At 35.2% G+C, this 21,998-nt stretch overlaps 1 protein-coding gene across 5 annotated transcripts in view; it reads left to right on the forward strand.

Annotated features, from left to right (window-relative positions):
- The window catches only part of wdr7 (WD repeat domain 7), a 125,860-nt gene that overhangs the window by 21,585 nt on the left and 82,277 nt on the right, over positions 1–21,998 (forward strand). For all 5 annotated transcript variants that reach the window (XM_081391890.1, XM_081391893.1, XM_081391891.1 and 2 more), the window contains 5 exons: positions 435–655; positions 2,737–2,932; positions 5,961–6,175; positions 12,997–13,230; positions 14,585–15,075. In XM_081391890.1, coding sequence (XP_081248016.1) covers positions 435–655; positions 2,737–2,932; positions 5,961–6,175; positions 12,997–13,230; positions 14,585–15,075 — 1,357 coding nt within the window. The remainder of the gene's footprint in view (positions 1–434; positions 656–2,736; positions 2,933–5,960; positions 6,176–12,996; positions 13,231–14,584; positions 15,076–21,998) is intronic.

Genomic DNA, 21,998 nt, shown 5'->3' on the forward strand with positions numbered 1-21,998 from the left:
TTGAACATATAGTTTTTATATTTCATATTTATGTTATATATAATTATATATTTATACATTTTTATTTTGTAATTTATTTTTATTATTAACAATATTATTAACAATAACCAGTATTGTGTTTCCTCTATATTAGCACACTGTTATTGCTATTAATATTACCAATATTATTATACATTGTGAATAAAGAATATATTATTGTTATTATATATTATTAATAGTATTGCATTTATAATATTTTTATTTTGATCATTATTATTATTTTATTATTATTATTAGCAACTGTATAATCTGCAACAGTGTTTTCTCCAGAATTATGATTATAATGTCACTGCACCCCCATAACAACATGCTAACAATAACTAGTGTTTGTGTTTTTTATTGTTTCTTCATTGTATCTATATGTGTGTAACGTGGTTCTCTCTGTGTGTGTGTAGGCTGGCCTCCTCACCGCACCCTCAGAGGTCACAGGCACAAGGTCACGTGTTTGCTGTACCCGCACCAGGTCTCGCCGCGCTACGACCAGCGCTCGCTAGTGTCCGGCGGCGTCGACTTCTCCGTCATCATCTGGGACATTTTCACGGGCGAGATGAAGCATATCTTCTGCGTGCATGGAGGAGAAATCACACAGCTGATCGTGCCTCCGGAAAACTGCAGCGTAAGTTTCCTCAACGATACAGGTGAAGTCAGAGGCGTGTGAAAGTGGGTGGGGCTTATTGGTCCTGATGCTTCCTCTGATTGGTCAAGGATGATGACTGTAATCAATCTAGATGTATAGCTCATCACATTATTGTATGACATTTTTACTGAATTTGTCCAATTTTGATGAATATATCAAAGAGAGATGAGAAACACTTCATCAGCACACACAGAAACGCTAAAGTCTTCACAGCAACCCGTCAAAATAAGAGTTCTGTTTAACTTGAAGAAATTGTGACAGAAAAATTAAACGTATTTCATAGGGCCCTAAAAATGAAATTTTTGTTAAACTTTTAATAAATTGATGTTGAATTATATGTTTCATGATTTCAATTGATGAGACATGCTTTTTGATTATTAAAAATTAATTAAACCATTAAAATGGATTCCAGAAAACGTAAAACCGAAAATACAGAATTTGGTAAAAAAATAAAACGGAATTTGAAGGAGAAAAAAAAAATAACATGTATTTCATAGGGCACTGAAAATGTAATTTTTGTTAAAATTTTAATAAATTGTTGTTAATTGTATAAGTTTCATGATTTCAGTTGATTAGACTTGTTTTTTGATTATTAAAAGTTAATTAAACCATTAAAATGGATTCCAGAAACATATTTCATAGGGTCCTAAAAATGAAATTTGTTAAGCTATTAATAAATGAATAAAATTATTAATTAATAAATTAAGAAAAGTTTCATGATTTCAAATGATTACAGCCTTTTTGATTACTAAAAATGTGATTCTTTTAGTCCCAAAAAATTAAAACAGAAAATAAAATTGAATCTGCAAAAATTCTAACGAAAAAAAAAAAAAAAACGAATATGGGAAAGAAAATTACACTGATTTCACAGGGTTCTACGAAACTGAATATCATTGCCTGTCAACACGCACACAGAAAACTTCACCCAAAAATGAATATTCTGTCATCATTTACTCGCCCGCACTTTTTCCCCGTAAAGGTTCCTCTCTAGACATTGAAAAGTTCATCGGTGCTAGACGGCTGCAGAATTTCTAATCTCTGAGTCTCACCTTGGTGACCAATTAGACAGAAACGTCCAGCACTAAATGTCAGGCTCCGAAACGCCATCAAAAGAAAAGCCTGCGCCGTTGCCATGGAAACGCTCCGAGTCTCCCTCTCTTAAGTCCTGTTTGACCTTTCCTGCAGGATTTGTTGTGTAACTCAGTGACCTTACGTGAAGTGGGATGCTCTGCTTTTTGATTCGAGTCGCACTGATATCATTTCCTCCTTCATTGTTGGCAGGTTTTGACTTCTCCGTTGTGTTTTTTCCACATGTCTTTGGCATTTCTCAATTCGCCGGCAGCAGCCGTTTCATTCAGTGTGAATAAAGCGAGACAGGATCGATCGGAGAGCCTCTGTGTGGGGTTTTAATCTTTATTATGAATGAAAATCTCGCCATAATTTAGCTGGTGCTTATTACATGCTCTGAAAGAAACTTTAAAGTCCCCCTGTAGTCAATCATTTTATCCCTTAAAACTCATCTTTGATCACCAAAATGACATATTTAAACCTTTTTTCCTTGAAAAAAATGCTTTATCTCTTAAAATATCTTGAATGTAACTCGACACCCTTGCCTCATTTAGTATGCGCGGTTCTATGAATATGCAAATGAGCCCCGCCTCCACTCACTCACTCAGCTCAGAGATCCACTGGTTGACGATCACACGTTGATCTGATTGGTTACAAGGTAGTTTGTGACGTCAGAAACACCAGCGATTTCAAAGCGTGTTTCTGAGACTGTCTTTGGTTCACTGCAGTTTTAAGGAGGAAATACTCAGCAATGCTGTCGACTTATGAATTTACACATGGTTTGTCTTAAAGCACATTAAAAACACCATATAGACACATAAACAACATTAAAAGCTGGATTTTACAACTTACAAAGGAGACATAGTACAGAGTTATTAATTTAATATGAATTAGACCCATCATTCTTGACCAATCGGAGACAGTATCTGTGCCTCTAAGCCCCGCCCCTTCCTCTGCTCGCTCATGGTGTTGTGTTTCCTCTCTCTCTGCAGACGCGCGTGCAGCACTGTGTGTGTTCGGTGGCCAGCGATCACTCCGTGGGCCTGCTGAGCTTGAGAGAGCGGAAGTGCATCATGCTGGCCTCCAGACACCTGTTCCCCATCCAGGTCATCAAGTGGAGGCCGTGCGACGACTACCTGGTGGTGGGATGCTCCGACGGCTCCGTATACGTGTGGCAGATGGACACAGGTGACTCCCCTCTCTGTTAAACAGATTTCATTGGACAGTCCTGGGTTTAATACAAGTAGAATGCTCTTTTATGAAGTTATTTCACTTAAAGGGATAGTTCACCCAAAAATGAAAATTCTGTCATCATTTACTCTCCCTCAAGTTGTTTCAAACCTGTATGATTTCCTTTCTTCTGCTAAACACATATACACTAGATGTCACATTAAAGACATTCGTTCGAGACACCCCTCGCTGCAGCCTGTAGCACGATGACGTAGTTGGATGATCCAGTACGTACTGGACACGCATGCGCGGTGGTACGTTTTGGTCTGTATAAATAAAAAATAAAATAAAAACCTGAATTTAAGTTAAAAATAAATGATCACTTGAGTGACAACTGCGTGATCTGACTGCTGTGATCAGTTTGTATATTAAACTTAAATTCAGGTTTTTTTTTGTTTTTTTATGTACATCATGGCATGATGTACGTACATAAAACTCTGTCGCTATAGAAACAAAGACGCTAAAATGCAATCATGCAATGAGCTTCTCTACTATTGTGAAATTGATATTTTTATATTTGCTATTAGTATTATCCATTCTGTAAAATCCTTATGTTTTTATTCTACTATGTGTGGGCCTAATGAAAAATACGGGACAAATCCCGTCCATTATTGATTTGATACGGGACACATCATCTTACTTGTACGGGACGATTTCGTAAGGGACCTTATGTAGGCTACAGAGCACTGTGGAAATTAGTATAGCCATTAAAGAAGGAACTCTTACCAGGCAAAATATCATTAAGCACTTTTTTTTCTGACAAGATTTAGTTTCTTGATGCTGTTATTATTTTTGCGTTTTTGCGTTTGCGAATGTGTAGCCTACTGGTATTTTAAGTTGTTTACAGACCATATTGTAGGCTATTGTAGGCCTACCTCTATGATTAAAATTACAGAGACAATTACTTGACTCATTTTTGCTTTCACTCAACAGCAAATATGACCTGAATAAAATAAAATGGCTTTATTTTAAAATGTTCTGTATACACGCATTAAATCCATCACATTTAGGTTTAAAATCATGTGATTTAAAATGTTGTAAAATTAACTATTTTGCATGTATGTAGAGAGAAACTAGGAAAGCATCACATTGATGTAAATAATTACTTATTCATCAATAATTACTTATTACTATTTATCAGTAGGCTACTACTACACAGGTTAGAACATCATCTCACTTAAGACCAGCGCATGCGAATTATGTTCATGAACGTGACAAATGAACAAAAGACTCTTAGTAATTATGTTCCCTGTAAATTATTTTTGACTGCATTATAATGATTTCTTAATTCAGAATATGATCAAGATTGCGTAGGTGGATGTGTTCGGGGAATTTGCCAGTTAAAAGTATAACATTTAAAGCCCCTTAAATGAACGAAATGACTCGAAAAAAGATTCATTCATTTTGATGAACGATATCGAACAAGAGAGTCAGCAAAATGATCCGAACCTCCCCATTCAGTACGTATTGGATCATCCAACTACGTCATCGTGCTACAGGCTGCAGCGAGGACTTCTTGGTTCGTTCCAATGAACTGCTGTAGACAAGGCGAAATCTAGTGTATATATCTATGCACCAGTCTGCGCACACGTCACACAGCAGGATGCGCTCGCGCCCTCAGACCACTTGGACGTGGCTGTGTATAAGAGTTAAAAACTATATAAATACTGTTCGTTTTCTCACACAAACCGCTCGTTTCGTGTCTTAGGCCATCAGTGTGTACTTCCGATGGGGAATTGTGTAATTTGGACGATGGGGAATTGTTTTAATTTGGACTCTGTGCATGCTCTTTGAGACAGTGACCATAGACCTGCATTATAGGACTGACAGACAAGAACGGTTTGACCTAAAAATATCCAAATTTAAACTACTGCGGAAAAAAAGACACCTACATCTTGGATGCCCTTGAGGTAAGCTAAAACACACCAAAATTTAATTTCAAAGTGAACTATCCCTTTAAGACTTTTGTTCATCTTCGGAACACAAATTAAGATATTTTTTGATGAAATCTGAGATCTGTCTCACCCCTCCATAGGCTTCTAGGTAATTTCATCTGCCAGCCCAGAAAAGTTAGTAAAGACATCGTTAAAATAGTCCAAGTGACTACAGTGGTTCGCTATCTTTGTGGGGACTCTCCATAGACGTAATGGTTTTTATACTGTACAAACTGTATATTTTGTCCCCTTACACTAACCCTAAACCTACCCAACACACACACTAACCCGACCCCTAAACCTACCCATCACACACACACATACACGCTAACCCAACCCCTAAACCTACCCATCACACACACACACTTTAACCCTAAACCTACCCATCACACTCACACACACACACACACTAACCCTAAACCTACAATCACACTCACACACACACACACTAACCCGACCCCTAAACCTACCGATCTCGCACACACACACACACACACACACACACACACACACACACACACACACACACACACACACACACAAACCCGACCCCTAAACCTACCCATCTCACACACACACACACACACACACACACACACACACACACACACACACACACACACACACACACACACACACACACACACACACTAACCCTACCCCTAAACCTATCCATCTCACAAACACACACACACTAATCTTACCCCTTAACCTACCCATCACACACACACACTAACCCTAACCCTAAACCTACCCATTACACACACACACACACACACTAACCCTAACCCTATCCATCTCACACACACACACACACACACACACACACACACTAACCCTAAACCTACCCATCACACACTCACTCAATCACACTCACACACACACACTCTCATAAGCTGTATTAGTGTTTGATGAGTGTAAGTAACAATACAGTTTTAAGGTTTTAGTTTTAGTGATGCTGACCCTGAGACAGACACGCTGAGTGTGTTGTTCATGAGTGTGTGTGTGTGTGTGTGTGTGTGTGTGTGTGTGTGTGTGTGTGTGTGTTTCAGGCGCGCTGGACCGCTGTGTGATGGGAATAACAGCGGTGGAGATCTTGAACGCGTGTGACGAGGTGGTCCCGGCGGCTCTGGACTCTCTCAATCACCCGGCGGTGAACCTGAAGCAGGCCATGACCCGCCGCAGTCTGGCGGCGCTCAAGAACATGGCCCAGCACAAGCTGCAGACGCTCGCCACCAACCTGCTCGCCGCAGACAACGCTGACAAGGTCAGAGCCGTGTGTGTGTGTGTGTGTGTGTGTGTGTGTGTGTGTGTGTGTGTGTGTGTGTGTGTGTGTGTGTGAGAGAGAGAGATATCCATCAACACTGAGATTTTAAAGGGATAGTTCACCCAAAAATTAAAATTAGCCCATGATTTACTCACCCTGAAGCCAACCTAGGTGTATATGACATCCTTCTGTCAGACGAATATCAAATGAAAGATTAATTAAAATATTCATTACTTCAATGAGCTCATTGTATCTGCATTAAATTATTACATTCTTTAAATTAATACATTTTTTGCTAACTATGACTTTGCATATGTACATTTCTGAAATACTTAGACAGTTTCCTCTGATAATAGATCACCCTAAATTGTAATTTGGACTCATGCACTTTCTGTAAAGCTGCTTTGAAATGTGTATTGTGAAAAGCACTATTCAAATAAACGTGAATTCAATACAATTGGGAGTTATATAAAAAAAAAAAGAAAAAAAAAAAAAGTGCGTCTGTCCATAATAAAAGTGCATCTATACATCATAAAAGTGCATCTATCATCATAAAAGTGCATCTATCTATCATAAAAGTGCATCTATCCATCATAAAAGTGCATCTATAAATCATAAAAGTGCATCTATACATCATAAAAGTGCATCTATCCATCATAAAAGTGCATCTATCCATCATAAAAGTGCATTTATTCATCATAAAAGTGCATCTATACATTATAAAAGTGCATCTATCCTTCATAAAAGTGCATCTATCCATTATAAAAGTGCATCTATCCATCATAAAAGTACATCTATTCATCATAAAAGTGCATCTATACATCATAAAAGTGCATCTATCCATTATAAAAGTGCATCTATCCATCATAAAAGCGCATCTATCCATCATAAAAGTGCATCTATTCATCATAAAAGTGCATCTATACATCATAAAAGTGCATCTATCCATGATAAAAGTGCATCTATCCATCATAAAAGTGCATTTATACATCATAAAAGTGCATCTATCCATCATAAGTGTATTTATCCATCATAAGTGCATCTATCCATCATAAAAGTGCATTTATACATCATAAAAGTGCATCTATCCATCATAAAAGTGCATCTATATTGATATGCATATATATATATATATATATTATCTATATGATATTCAGCTACAATTAAATGTTTTGCAATAAGATTAAATGTAAATGATATCTAAGTTTTTTTTTTTTTACCTTATTGGAATCGAAATTAGGAATCGATAAGCAGAATCGAATTCGGAATCATTAAAATGAAAACGATACCCGACCCTAGACAGGAAGTAAACAGAGCGTTACTGACAGACTGGGAAGAGAGGAGCCGCAACAATGGAGAATATGAGGAAAATAATCAACATTCAAGCTGGAAAACCTGTTCTAGTAGAGCCTGAAACACTCAGTATAAGCCTGTAATAGGTCCTCTTTAAAAGTGTGCGCTCTTGATGTCCTTGAGAGGACACTTTTTTACACTTGTCTGTGTTAATGCATTTGTAAAAGAGAGTGTGTTTGTTTTACGTGTGTGTATTGATTTAGTAATGGCCCGTGCATCTATAGTTTGTTTCTATCATCGACACACTTGTCTGCTAGTGTTTATTTTACAGCACGCTTGTAAACACACTTCTGCATGCTATGCTCACATTAACCGTCTACATTTAGAGCTGGCGATGTGTTTAGCATGTCAGATTGAGTTAGAGTCGTTCTTATTGGCTGTCAGAGGTTTTGTTTGTGTGTGTTTGAATGTAGTCAGAAGTTGCAGTGGAGTCAAGAGTGTGTTTGTGTGGTGTTGAATGTCCTCTAGAGGGCAGTGTGTGTCCATGATCACTCTCTGTGTGTTTGTGTACATCAGGATATGATGTCGTCACGCTCTGCTTCGTCTTGCGTCTCGAGAACACGTCACACGTGTGTGTTCATAGGCTTGCTGACTGCAGGGGAAAGCTGTGCTAAATGCAAATAATAATCTACAATTAATCATATAAAACTATGCAATGTTGTTGATGTCATGCAGTCAAATTAATCTTGGGTCACATGACATAAATTGCTCATTTAGTGTGTATTTGAATGCCTTGCCTTGTCTCTCTGTCATTAAAAGCGTCACGTGATGTGCTGAGATCTAAAGCATATACTGCAGGAGGTTTACAGACGCCTCAGACGCTGCTCTGGTATCAGGTGTCCTGTAATGATGTGTTTAAAATAGCCCAGTGGTTCTGGGACAGCGCTCTGTTCAGCCTAATGATGCGCCTGTGTGTGTGTGTGTGTGTGTGTGTGTGTGTGTGTGTGTGTGTGTGTGTGTGTGTGTGTGTGTGAGAGAGAGACTGGTCTGCATTCAGATAGTGTGTGATTTTGAACAGAAATTATGTTACTGAGACCCACATATTTTTTGTTATTTATTTAATTTTATGTATTCGATTCGATTTTATTATTATTATTTTATCTCAGTCAGACATTTATTAAATTAGCTCTGGAATGTTCTAATAATTTCAGATGATTTTATTTATTATTTATAGTGTTTGTCCTTATCACAACAGTGTCAGACAGATAGAAATTGTTACTGAGACCCTCATATATATATTATTTTATTTAAATATTTATATATTCAGATGATTTTATTAGTCCTATATTAATTTACTCCTGAAATCTAATAATTTCATATTTTATTTTTATTTATAGTGTGTATTCTTGAACACAACAGTATCAGACAGAAATTGTTACTGAGAAATCAGAAATAATGTAATAATGTAAGGTGATTATTATTTATATATAGATAGATAGATAGATGATAGATAGATAGATAGATAGATAGATAGATAGATAGATAGATAGATAGATAGATAGATAGATAGATAGATAGATAGATAGATAGATAGATTTATTTATTATTTCATGTATGTTTGCTTTTTTAATTTAATTGCATTTCAGTCAGGCATTTATTTATTTATTTAGTTCTGAAACACTAATAGTTCTATATATTCTAATATTTCATCTCTGTCTCACAGATTTGTCTTCTTTCACTGCAACAGTTGCCATTTACTTTGGTTTCCCAGAGACCTGAAGGAAAATGAAAGGAGCGAGGCCTTGCGCAAGCTGTGTGTGTGTGTGTGTGTGTGTGTGTGTGTGTGTGTGTGTGTGTGTGTGTGTGTGTGTGTGTGTGTGTGTGTGTGTGTGTGTGTGTGTGTGTGTGTGTGTGTGTGTGTGTGTGTGTGTGTGTGTGTGTGTGTGTGTGTGTGTGTGTGTGTGTGTGTGTGTGTGTGTGTGTGTGTGTGTGATCAATGCGGCCCCTCAGACCGCCATCAGAGCCATTGAACACGAACACAAAGAGCAGACATTGTACGCCAGACTCCAGGAGTCAGACATTACACTGAAGGACACGAAATACAGGACGAGTTTAACACAGTAAATGCATTGCACTTCATAAAGAAAACCGATATCAAAAGAATAATTTCAACTCAAAAACACGATTGCATGAGCCACGTTCAAATTGTACCTTAACGCACAGCCTTCTGGGTCATTTATCTAATGCTTTGTGCATTTTTATGTTCAGCCACAGAAGTTTTGGTTAGGAAGCGCGTCTGAATCGGGCCGGTCGTAAACATCCTCCCTGATGTCTCTAATGGATCGCAGGTGCTTTGTTCATCGAATTAACATTGAATAACAATTAGCAAGCTCGCTATTTAATACGGGCCGACTGGAAGCAGATGAGATGAAATGAATGCTGGAGGGCTTAATGAGCATTAGAGATTATTACACAGATCATGAAATAAATAGATTATCCTGCGCGCTGAACAACTTTTGACTGATGTGTTTGAAGAAGACTTGCTGATTACTGCTGTTATAATGAGCTGCGTATTGAGGAGGGCTTGAATCACATGGAAACGCATCCAATTCACCCTGCAGATAGAGGAACATGGATTTTATTTCGAGAACATGGAGCCTGTTTTTAGAATGATTCATCTGCTGATTTTCATTTCATTAACTCATCTATTCATTTATTAATTTATTCATATGTTAATTCATTAATTGTTTATTAGTTTATTTATTAAATTCTATATGAGTGTGTCATTGAATCATTCAAATGTCTCTATGAGCGAGTCATTGAATCATTCAAATGTCTATATAAGTGAATCATGGAATCATTCAAATGTTGAAATGAGTGAGTCATTGAATCATTCAAATGTCGATATGAGTGAGTCATTGAATCGTTCAATTGTTGATATGAGTGAGTCATTGAATCATTCAATTGTTGATATGAGTGAGTCATTGAATTATTCAAATGTCTATATGAGCGAGTCATTGAATCATTCAAATGTCTATATAAGTGAATCATGGAATCATTCAAATGTTGATATGAGTGAGTCATTGAATCATTCAATTGTCGATATGAATGAGTCATTGAATCATTCAATTGTTGATATGAGTGAGTCATTGAACCATTCAAATGTCGATATGAGTGAGTCATTGAATCGTTCAATTGTTGATATGAGTGAGTCATTGAATCATTCAAATGTCGATATGAGTGAGTCATTGAATCATTCAATTGTTGATATGAGTGAGTCATTGAATTATTCAAATGTCTATATGAGCGAGTCATTGAATCATTCAAATGTCTATATAAGTGAATCATGGAATCATTCAAATGTTGATATGAGTGAGTCATTGAATCATTCAAATGTCGATATGAGTGAGTCATTGAATCATTCAATTGTTGATATGAGTGAGTCATTGTATCATTCAAATGTCGATATGAGAGTCATTGAATCATTCAAATGTCGATATGAGTGAGTCACTGAAACTATCAATTGTTGATATGAGTGAGTCATTGAATCATTCAATTGTTGATATGAGTGAGTCATTGAATCATTCAAATGTCTATATAAGTGAATCATGGAATCATTCAAATGTTCATATGAGTGAGTCATTGAATCATTCAAATGTCTATATAAGTGAATCATGGAATCATTCAAATGTTGATATGAGTGAGTCATTGAATCATTCAAATGTCGATATGAGTGAGTCATTGAATCATTCAATTGTTGATATGAGTGAGTCATTGTATCATTCAAATGTCGATATGAGAGTCATTGAATCATTCAAATGTCGATATGAGTGAGTCACTGAAACTATCAATTGTTGATATGAGTGAGTCATTGAATCATTCAATTGTTGATATGAGTGAGTCATTGAATCATTCAAATGTCTATATAAGTGAATCATGGAATCATTCAAATGTTGATATGAGTGAGTCATTGAATCATTCAAATGTCTATATAAGTGAATCATGGAATCATTCAAATGTTGATATGAGTGAGTCATTGAATCATTCAAATGTCGATATGAGTGAGTCATTGAATCATTCAATTGTTGATATGAGTGAGTCATTGAATCATTCAAATGTCGATATGAGAGTCATTGAATCATTCAAATGTCGATTTGAGTGAGTCACTGAAACATTCAATTGTTGATATGAGTGAGCCATTGAATCATTCAATTGTTGATATGAGTGAGTCATTGAATCATTCAAATGTCGATATGAGAGTCATTGAATCATTCAAATGTCGATATGAGTGAGTCACTGAAACATTCAATTGTTGATATGAGTGAGCCATTGAATCATTCAAATGTCGATATGAGTGAGTCATTGAATCATTCAAACGTTGATATGAGTGTGCCATTGAATCATTCAAATGTCTATATGAGCCAGGCGGGAAGGAAGTCGACCGGAAGTTGAAGCCGGCCGCGTGCCACCATCTTGTAGCAGAACTTCACCTGCAGTTAGCATCCCATTGACTCCCATTCATTTTGGCGTCACTTTGACAGCGAATAACTTTACATCTGAGGCGTTTGAAGACTCCATTTGTCCATTATTTATTTCTAAAGAAGCACGACAATGTATAAAATGCTCCATTACCTTGTAGCTTATGTTATGGCCCCGTAGAAGCAGTTTTTGTAAAAGTAGGCTAACGATTGCGTCATAACCACGTGACTCTCTGTCGCACAGTAGAGAGATTACCGTATGGACAGGAGGAGAAGCTCGTGGGCAATCGGGGGACGTGGAGGCAAAATGACAATATAATTAATCAGAATACTTAGCAAAAGTTGCTCCTGCTCCAGCTCATGGACAGCTCATACTCACACTCTCCGTCTCTGTGAGTTTCGGAAGGGAATGATTCAGATTTCTCTCTGCACAGCTACTAGAAGACAGACGGGTTGCTCATGTTGTCCGTGTAACGCTTTGCTCGGTTTGAGTCTGCGCATCAGGAAAGGAAGTGCTAAGAAATCGCTAAAAATGGGCTTCACTTGTCTCAATTGAGTTCCAATGGGGTCGCTGTGTCCATTTCTTTTACTGTCTATGATATGAGCGAGTCATGAAATCATTCAGTCAAACCGATTAAAAAAAAACTAATTCAAACATTTTTAAATAGACTGCAGCAATTAACGTTTTGTCAAAACCTCTTGTAAATTACTATTTATTTATACTATATATTTAGATGTCTGTTCAGAGTGGTGATCTCTATTTGAAAAAACAAAAGAAATTGTGTTTCTCAGTTCATCCAGAATCGCGCAGCTCTACTTAACGGCGAAGTGTGTTTGACTCTCTGCTCGTCCGCTCTCACTGCAGTTTCCTTTTCATCATGGAGACGCCGGAGCAAAATCATTGACCCGAGCTTCTTTGTTGTTCCAGAACAGTCACAGACACATTTTTCTTGCTGTCTCTTGTAAAGTTGTTCCTTTTATAGAAGGTTTTCTTTGAATCAGTGGCACAAAACGGCCTGAAAAAAACCCAATCTTCTTTCTTGTTTGTAGGGGAACCTTCCCAAATACTCCCACAACTCGCTGGTGGTCCAGGCCATGAAGACGAACGTCACGGATCCCGACATGCACGTGCTGTTTTTCGACGTGGAGGCCGTCATCATCCAGTTACTGACGGAGGAGGCGCAGCGTCCCAATCCCACTCTCGTCTCCCCAGAATCCCTGCAGAAAGCTCCCGGCGGGGCCGACAAGAGCGGCTCATTCCTGGCCAATAAGATTTTCAAACAGGTCAGACTCTTGATTGTTTATTTTTTTCCATATCACTGAACAAAAGACTATCGCTGTCCTGCAATCCATAGCAATCCACTTTACAGTCAACTTTATAAACCTGTCTAATGTGTTCTTGCGTTTCATCTGCAGATCAATTGAATTGATCCGATGGTTGGAAAATCCCTTATTGGGGAATTTAAATGTGGTTCAGGGGGAAGTGATTAAATGCATTTACAATTTGATTTGTTTTTAAATAATTGTATTTATTATTATTTGTTATATAATTGTCCTAAATTAAGCTTAAAAAATAAATATTTTAGGAAGATTATTTATATATATATATATATATAATTATTTACTTAATTTAATTATAATTGTTCTATAAAAATATTTTAAGACACTATTTTTAAATAATTGTATTTGCTATAATCCGTAATATAAAAGTACTAAATTTAGATAATAAAAAACTATTTAATAAAAAATGTGTACATATGTATATATGTATATATAAGTATATATGTATGTATGTATGAATATGTGTGTGTGTGTGTATATATATATATATATATATATATATAACATTTCATTTTTTTATATTTTTATAAATATGTTTTTATATAAAATGATTTAGGAAGGTAATAAATATTATTTCTAATTAATTTGAATTGTATTTTTATCAAATAATAAAATAACATGAGTTTAATAATAAATACTATATTTACTTATATATTTATTATTATAAATTATATTTATTTGTGTTTATATTTAATGGTTTTATATTTTATAAACATGTTATTTTACATGTTTATTTTTATAGGAATAAAAATGTATATTAAACATTATAGTTTAAATTTAAAAATGAATGATTAAAAGTAGTTAACAGGGTTATTATCGTAAACTAAAACTATTAAAACATTTCAGCTAAGTGAAATAAAGCTGAAATAAAAAAATAAATAAATGAATATTAGTTGAAAAACTTCAGAATATTTGCTTTTGAATATACTTTTAGAAATGTTGCATTGACAATACACTAAAGTAAGTTGAATCACCAAAATTATTACCTTGAAATAAATGCTAACTAAAATTGTAATAAAAATAAATTAAACCTATATATATATATATATATATATATATATATATATATATATATATATATATATATATATATATATATATATAAAGGCACATAATGAAATGACTAAAAAAATTAACATGAAAACTCAAAATATATTAATAACACTGGTAGTCAAAAGCTTTAGGCTTTATTTTGCTTTCTAGATGTAAAAAAAGACAAACGGAGAAATAAAAGCATAAAAAATTGTCTGTTGTTGGTTTATTTGTGGTCACATGTCCCATCACTTCACCTGCACAGGTGAAGGAGACCATTAAAGAAAACATCAAGGAGCACCTGCTGGACGAAGACGAGGATGAAGAGGAAGAGCAGCGTCGGCGTGAGGAGAAGTCGAAGTCTCTGAGTCTCCTGGAGTACAACCTGACCATGGACACGGCCAAGCTCTTCATGTCCTGCCTGCACGCCTGGGGCCTGAATGGGGACCTGGACGAGGTGTGTGTGAACCGGCTCGGCATGCTGCGCCCACACACACCCATCTCCTTCGGCCTGATCTCGCGCGGCGGGCACATGTCTCTGATGCTGCCCACCTTCAAGGACTCGCTGCTCCGCCGGCTGGCGCAGGGGGCGGTCGAGAAGCTCTCCGTGTCCGAGGTCGTGGGGAAGGGAACGTACGGCGTGTCGAGAGCCGTGACCACGCAACACCTGCTGTCCGTCATCTCACTCGCTAACACACTGATGGGCATGACCAACGCCACGTTCATCGGAGAGCATATGAAGAAAGCGCCAGTCAGGTGACATCACACACACATACATACACACACATACATACATGCACACACATGGACACACATGCGCGTACACACACACGCGCACACACACACATACATGTGCGCACACACATACACGCGCGCACACACACCAAACACTCATAATGATCACTAGTTAATAATCTTATCCCTTAAAACTCATATTTAATCACCAAAATGACATATTTAAACGTTTTTCTTTGAAAATAATCTTTTGAACTCTTGCCTCATTTAGTATGCGCGGTTCTATGAATATGCAAATGAGCCCCGCCTCCACTCACTCCCTCAGCTCAGAGATCCACTGGTTGACGATCACACGTTGATCTGATTGGTTACAAGGTAGTTTGTGACGTCAGAAACACCAGCGATTTCAAAGCGTGTTTCTGAGACTGTCTTTGGTTCACTGCAGTTTTAAGGAGGAAATACTCAGCAATGCTGTCGACTTATGAACTTACACATGGTTTGTCTTAAAGCAGATTAAAAACACCACATAGACACATAAACAACATTAAACACTGGATTTTCACCAAAGGGTAATTTCCAAAACATTTCTGTTGAAATAAAATAAAATATTAGGTTTTGAACTTAATGAAAATTTACAAAAGTTGCTTTGGCAATAAACCAAAATAAGTTTAAGTTGAAGCACTAAAATTATTAAGTGGAAATAATACAAAAAATAAAACTGAAAGAAAAATAAATATATAAAATAAAAGCATATAACGAAATTACTACAGATTTAACTAAAATTAACATAAAAACTAAAAATATGAATAAAGCTAAGATAAATAACACTGGTCAGGAACATATAACAAAGAAGGACTGGGTCATATCTCACCCACAGAAAATAAGGAATAAACATGAGACATTATATTTTGTATGAAGAAAATAGAGCCTAGTTTTAGATTTATTTTTTGGCATTTAAATTATTATCTGGACAATTTACTCAAAAATTCTCATAATCACAATGCATAATCGTAATCATTTTTAATTATGTGAATAAAAAAAACAGATTGAAGTAAATAAATGATATATACAGTGACACTAAATAAATAATATATAAACATATATATTGCTTTTTTATATTAATACATTTTATTTATTTTATTATGTATATACAAACGAAGACTGTGGTGTGAAAATGCACATTTATAATTTTACATTCATTTTAATTTACATATTTTTTCTTTGCGTTTTAATTTCAATTAAAATGAGTAAATTTCTTTTGTAATAATTTTTTATTAGTTTATTTCCTTAAATGTCTAATATAGCTCTCTTTTAATTCATATTTCAGTTTTATTTTTAAGTACTTAAAGTAAAAAATAAAAATAAAAAGATAAATGACATCTCGGCAAATTGTGAGAAAGTAAAGCACCCTCAGGTGTTTCGGCCCCGCTGGCTCTGTTGTTTACCTGTGCTCTCGTATGCGTGTCTGGGGGCTTTGGCTCCTCCGGGCTCCCAGGGGTGTGATGGAGGTTCGGGACAGTGAGAAACAGCACGCAGCGCTCGTCTGCACGCAGGGGCCTCGACCGCCGCTCGCTCCCAGGGGCCGGGGCCGCTGTTCTGGTCATAACGGCCCCGCGGGGCGAAGCCGCTGAAGGCTATCGAGCTCTTTTTTCTCGCTGGTTGTTTGCTGATCGTTCAGCTTGTCCGCAGGTGAGAGATTTCAGTCTCGTGTTCAGCGCTCTGCAGGTGAACTTGCAACTAGCAACACGTGAAATCCGTCGATACGCGCCGTCAGTGTGTTTGTGTACATGTTTAGATTGAAGGGCAGCGCCACCGATTTCTTTCTAAGTCAGTTTTACCCTTGAAATAACTTTCACGAGTCGATATAATGAGGGTAATTTTGAAGGAGCGGTTTATTTTAAGGGTTAGCGTTATATTTCACGTTAATTCAATCTTGAATTATTTATATGTGATCAGAATCACTGTATAAATATCATGAAATTTGCATAACCATAATGCATTCTTAATGGTGATTTTCATTATTGAATTTTACAATAAGGCTCCATTTGGTAACATTATTTAACTGCGTTAGATAACGAGAACTAACAATACAGTTATAAAGCATTTGTTAATCTTAGTTAATGTTAATCTCAACATTTACTAATATACTATTAAAATCAAAAGTTGCATCTGTTTGTATTATTTAATGGACCCGAACTAACAATGAACAGTTGTTATTATTAACACTAACATTAACAAAGATTAATAAATACTGTAACAAATATATTGCTTATTGTACTACAGTAAGATAAATAAAATAAATATTTTAGGAAGATTATTTATTTTTAATATATATTATTTTATTTTTTTAATTTATATTATTTTATTTTTTTAATTTATATTATTTTTTATTTTATTTTTTATAGAGATGTGTTTTATAAAAAATAAACTTTTACTACACTATTTTTAAATAATTGTATTTATTATAATTTTTAATATAGTTGTTTTAAGATAATAAGTAAAAAAGAATTTAATAATTAATTTAGGAAGATGATTGATTGATTTTTATTTTTTAAACATAAGCATAAATTAAAGGAAGTACAAGTCCTTTTTATAATTTAAATAATCATATATGTTTTGCATAAGGTAATGAGAATTCTAGAAAAATGTGCCTAACTATCATGAAAATAATGCTAAAATATTTGATTATTTAATTAGATTTTTGGGGTAAAACATGACCTGAACATGTTTGCTTCGAGAGTCCTGCGTTTCAGTTCAAACACTAATATTTTCTATTACTATTATGCATTTCATTTACAGACTTTATGAGTGAGTCACTGAATCATCCACTGTATAAATATCATGACATTTGCATAACCATATTTGCATTCTTAATGGTGATTCTTCATGGATTTTAATTTTTGAATTTTACAATAAGCTTCCATTTGTTAACATTTAGTGACATTAGTTAACTAAATAACATTAGTTAACACTGTATAAATAATTTGGTTACTCTATACATCATGAAATTTGCATAACCATAATGCATTCTTAATATTCATATTTTATAAAATAAAGTAATATGGGTATAATAATAAATGCTACATTTACTTATTTATTTATTATTATATTATTTATACTAATTACATTAAGTATATTAATTATATGTGTTAGTAACTAACATTAACAAAGATTAATAAATACTGTAACAAATATATTGCTTATTGTTAGTTAATGCAATGTTAACAAATGGCAGTGGCGTGGCGTGGGGAAAATTTCTGAGGAAGCCAATTAAGACACAACCTCTAAGCTGTGTGTTTTAAGGGGTGGGGGCAGAAAATCATGTTACCATTTATATGTTGCTATTTGGATGAACTATTAGAGCGCCCAGCATCATCTTACCGGGACTTACGCTTGTTACAATCCAACACTTTGAGCACGGACGCGCTCTCGCTCTCTCGCTCTCTCTCTCTCTCTCTCTCTCTCTCTCTCTCACTCACACACACACATACACAGTCAGTCCTCTTAAATATCTTTCACGGTGTTTTTTTATTAAAACATTCGCAGATAGGAAACGCCAACGGTAAGCAACAAGAAGATAACCTTTTTCATTTAATACACCCTTAAATCGGTGTGACGCTCATGTAAGGATATACAATAGCGGTTATTCACAAACAATCACAACAATAAACAACAAAGTGCACTCACATGCTGCTTAATCAAAGCACGCAAGAAACAGTAAGAAGAACTATAATCACATTAAAAAAATAACACATTGCTAAATGGGCAGTTTAGACCACACGCGCTCTCTCTCTCTAGCTCTCTCTCACAAACTGCTGCTGTAGAGGCAGTTTAGTAAAAGATTTTTTTGATCAAATACTCCAAATCTCCACCCTCCATAATTACAATTAATAATTTTAGCTAACTAGCTAAACAAGATGTCAACACAAATCCACAAATCTTCCGCTATTTCATTCATTCATTCATTGACGATGATAACGTGATGTGATTGGCCTGATGCCAACAAGTTCATGGCTTCCCTTGACACTGTCCTGACCAATCACAGGGGAGCAGTGTCGTAACAATAGCGTCACCTGATTGGTTAATCATTCTTTTTTTTTCTATCAAGGGACGCCAACTCAGCCTGGCCTCCTCACAGACACAGGGTGCAGTACCATGTTTTCAACGCTCATTCACCATGTCACTTTTATAGGGGCGCTGTTTTACACATCATAAAACGCTCAGTAATGAATGAAGAGAGACGATGAGGAGATGACAGAAGGATTACGTAAACTGTGAAAACAAAAGTGTTTATTAAATGACGATTATATTCTGAAAAAGTGAGGAAGCCTGGCTTCCCTTGGCCTCCGCAAGAAAACGCCACTGACAAATGGGTTTTTATTGTAAATAAAGTAAATGTAAAAATGACTGTAATACACTGATTATTTTATTTACACATAAGCATAAATTATCGCTTAAATAATAAATAATCATGTATGTTTTGCATAGGTTATGAGAATTCTAGAGAAATATTTTGATTATTTCATTTGATTTTTGACCTGAGCATGTTTGCCTTGAGAGCCGTACGTTTCTTTTCAAACACTAATATGTTGTATTATTATTATGTATTTAATTTACAGACTTTATGAGTGAGTCATTGAATCGTTCACTCAACTGACTTGGAAAATAAATACAATTTTAACATTTTTTTAGTTGACAGCAGCAATTAACATTTTGTAACCCTGAGAAAATAACGTTATTTGTTATAATTATATTTTTTTGTATGCTAATTTTTTTTCCACATGAACTACATCCTTACTGTTCACACACAGATATTAAAACATTTCTGAACATCTTTCAATCTCGGCGTTGCTCTGAGCAAAATCTGCTCCACACTTTTATGAGGCAATTTCACATTTACGGCCTTGCTTTAGATTCGTTTTCTAAACGCTTTGGAGGACAAAGTTACGCAGTGGAAAGCTAAAACGGCCAAAAAGATGGTATTTTCAATAACTTGTCAATAAACTTCTCCAACAAGCCCAGGATGAACCTGGCAGAAATGTTGCAGTTGAAATAAAAGCACTGTATTATTGCTGTTGGTGGACGTTTGGACCGTTTCCATCAAACTGCAGTTTTAGTGTCTTTTATAATGCGTTCAGAAGGTTTTATAAAGCGGCTAAAACTTTCCTGACACACACACACACACACACACACACACACACACACACACGTTTCTTGAGTTCCTATCAAATGCCTTTTGACTGTATAGTTTGGGAAGTGAAACGTTTCAAGCGAGTCTCTTACTAAACCTGCAGCTTCTTAGACTCCGTCAGAAGTCGTTTATTTCATGCCTTCTCTCTTCTCTTAACATGTGCTTTTACAAAACTGAACTCTGAGCAGAATGTGGAATCAAAGATCTCACAGAAGCTTCATCTGAAGCTTTAACGAGGTCAGGCTCTCGTTAGACTGAATATGACAGGTGGAGCGGAGAGTGATGATGACAGGACGAGACGGTAGACACCAACACTGAAGAGAGAGAGAGAGAGAGAGAGACAGCAAGAGAGAGAGAGAGAGAGACAGCAAGAGAGACAGCAAGTATGAGAGAGAGAGAGAGAGAGAGAGAGACAAGTATGAGAGAGAGAGAGAGAGAGAGAGAGAGAGGAGAGACAGCGGAGAGACAGCAAGTATGAGAGAGAGAGAGAGAGAGACGGCAAGTATGAGAGAGAGAGACAGCAAGTATGAGAGAGAGAGAGAGAGAGAGAGAGAGAGAAAGAAGAGAACAAGCTGACTATACGAAGACATCTCTTCCTCTAAATAACGAGTTTTTTTGCATCTAGGGTTGAGTGATATAGCTTTCATGAATACAAAACAATATATTTTAATATTTTTTGCAGCCTTTTCATGATCATTATACATTTTAATATTTTTTTAATTATTATTTAATTTTTTAAATTCCAATCAGTTGTTGTCAGGTAGATTCAAATAGTTTAATGCAACAGTTAAAAATGCAGAACATTTTTGAAGTATTTGCATTAGGGGTGTGCAATATTGGCAAAATTAATACTTCAATATTCTGGGGGAAATTTGTTGATAACAATATTTTGATGATATATATATATATTTTTTTTTTTCAAAAATGTGTTTGTGAGAGTGTTATTTTAGTTGTATTCATATTTTGAATAAGCTTTTATTTGTATAATTTTTGTTAATTTTAGTTAAATTCCTAGTATTTTCATATGTGCTTTTGTCATTTTATTTATTAATTTATTAATTTAAATTATGCTATTTAGGTTTAGTTTATTTTTATTTCAGTTTTAGCTTTTATTTCCTGTAATTAATTTTAGTGCTTCAACTTCAACTTATTTAATTTTTAATGCCAAGGCAACATTTCAAATTTTCATTCAGTTTCAGTTTTCGACTATATATCTGTATTTTATTTCACATAAGTGTGAACATAAACATAATATGTTTTAATAGTTTTAGTTTTCAGTTATTGATAATAGCCCTGGTTTGCAGAAGCTTTATTGTACTCGCTCGCGCTTATTAAGAGGATATTAATTGTTTCTTATGAGATATATATATATATATATATATAACATATTTAAGGAAAAAAGGTCTTATTTATTTACTTAAAACAAAGACATTCAAGTAAAAACAGTGAACAAATATTTCAGGATTTACTAAAAAAAAAATTATAATGAGAGCATTTTAAACACATGGCAATAAACTGAAATAAGTTTATGTTGAAGTAATGAAATTATGAACTCAAAATAAATAACTACAACTAAAACTGAAATAAAAATAAAGTAAAAACTAATAAAATGACAAAAGCACATAACGAAATGACTAATAATTAAACTAAATTTAACACAAAAACAATATGAAAACAAAATATTAATAAACTAATATAACACACACACACACACACGGTCCTGCATAAACACACATGCGCGTGTATCTGCTCA

Source organism: Scardinius erythrophthalmus (assembly GCF_964197995.2).
Source record: "Scardinius erythrophthalmus genome assembly, chromosome: 17".
NCBI classification, from domain to species: domain Eukaryota; kingdom Metazoa; phylum Chordata; class Actinopteri; order Cypriniformes; family Leuciscidae; genus Scardinius; species Scardinius erythrophthalmus.